A 1,528-nucleotide genomic window follows, 5' to 3' on the forward strand; every position below is an offset into this window, starting at 1 on the left:
TTACACACGAAACTTCTTTTTCAGAAATAACTTACTTAGAGCAAGCTTGACATCCCTATTTCTCAGGCTGTAGATCATGGGGTTCAGCATGGGCACAATGGTAGTATAAAACACAGAGGACACTTTGCCTTTGTCTTTGGAGCTGACGGAAAAGGGCTGTAGGTACATGAATGCCAAAGAGCCAAAGAAGACAGAAACGGCTGAGAAATGGGAGCTGCATGTGCTGAAGGCTTTGAATCTGCCCTCAGTGGATTTGATACGGAGGATGCTAGCGATGATGAAAATGTAAGAACCCAGGATAGTCAATGTTGGAATAAAAATATTGAAAGCACTGAGACACAGGAGAACTATCTCATTGACATAAGTGCTGGAGCAGGCAAGCTCCATCAATGGGAAAAGATCACAGAAGTAATGGTTTATTATATTAGATTTACAGAAAACAACTTTTAGCATGCAGAGAGTATGAATTGCTGCACCAATGAAGCCCATGCCATACACCCCACCTACCATCCAGGAACAAACTTGGTAAGACATGGTGACATTGTAAAGCAAGGGGTTACAAATGGCAACATAACGGTCATATGCCATTGCAGCCAACATGTGGCACTCAGATATAACAAAAGCAATGAAGAAATACAGCTGAGTCATACATTCCTGATAGGAGATGACATTTTTTGTTGCCACAAAGTTCACCAGCATTTTGGGGGTAATTATAGTGGAGTAACAGAGGTCAATGAAGGACAGGCTGCTGAGAAAGAAGTACATGGGTGTGTGCAGGTGGGAGCTGAGGAGGATCAGGATGATCATGCCCAGGTTCCCCAGCACTGTAAACAGGTAGATGCCAAGGAAGAGGAGGAACAGGGGCAGCTGCAGCTCTGGTTGGTCTGTTAACCCAGCGATGATGAACTCAGTCACTGTGGACTGATTGCTGTCTGACATTTCTTCTTGAGAGTTCTGTTTAAGAAATGAACAAAATAGGAGTTATATATTTATTTTGCTTCCATATACTGATGTATAATAAAGAATTTAAATATTTGGGGACAGATACCACCATAACTTTGACAATAATTCATGTGTGTTATACACAAAGAATGAGTGATTCCCTAAATTAAGGAATATGCAAATGACAGGTAGATCTAAGCCATTTGCATCCATCTCTGTTCTATTGCAGAGGAGTATATTCGTGCTTGGTCTCAAACACTTGAAAGACAGGTACTATTACTTTGATTTTGTTTCCTCAGAATTCTATATACCTGACTTAAAATACTCTCATCTATTCTATTTATGAATATTTCATATTAAAATACATATAGCATTCACAAGAGACCTCAACCAATACTACTCCTATGGAGATTTAATTTACAAATAAAATAAAAATTCTTTGAACTTTTATTTAATATTGAAACAGAACTTTCATTTTGTAAATTAATTTAAAAAATAAAATAAGATATTTTAATGCATAAAGCAAACATGAAGAAGTGTCTTCTTATAAATAATGGTGTCCTATATTTAAAATTCTAAAAGGCAT

At 37.6% G+C, this 1,528-nt stretch overlaps 1 protein-coding gene across 1 annotated transcript; it reads right to left on the reverse strand.

The window, feature by feature from the left end:
• On the reverse strand, positions 1–939 carry LOC127689957 (olfactory receptor 150). Its single transcript, XM_052189529.1, has one exon. The coding sequence runs from the start codon at positions 937–939 to the stop codon at positions 1–3; it is 939 nt and encodes a 312-aa protein (XP_052045489.1).
• Positions 940–1,528: the final 589 nt, after the last annotated feature.

Source organism: Apodemus sylvaticus, chromosome 7 (assembly GCF_947179515.1).
Source record: "Apodemus sylvaticus chromosome 7, mApoSyl1.1, whole genome shotgun sequence".
NCBI lineage: Eukaryota > Metazoa > Chordata > Mammalia > Rodentia > Muridae > Apodemus > Apodemus sylvaticus.

Coding starts and splice junctions, on each gene's coding strand:
- LOC127689957 (XM_052189529.1), bottom strand. CDS start 939: ATGTCAGACAGCAATCAGTCCACAGTGACTGAGTTCATCATCGCTGGG.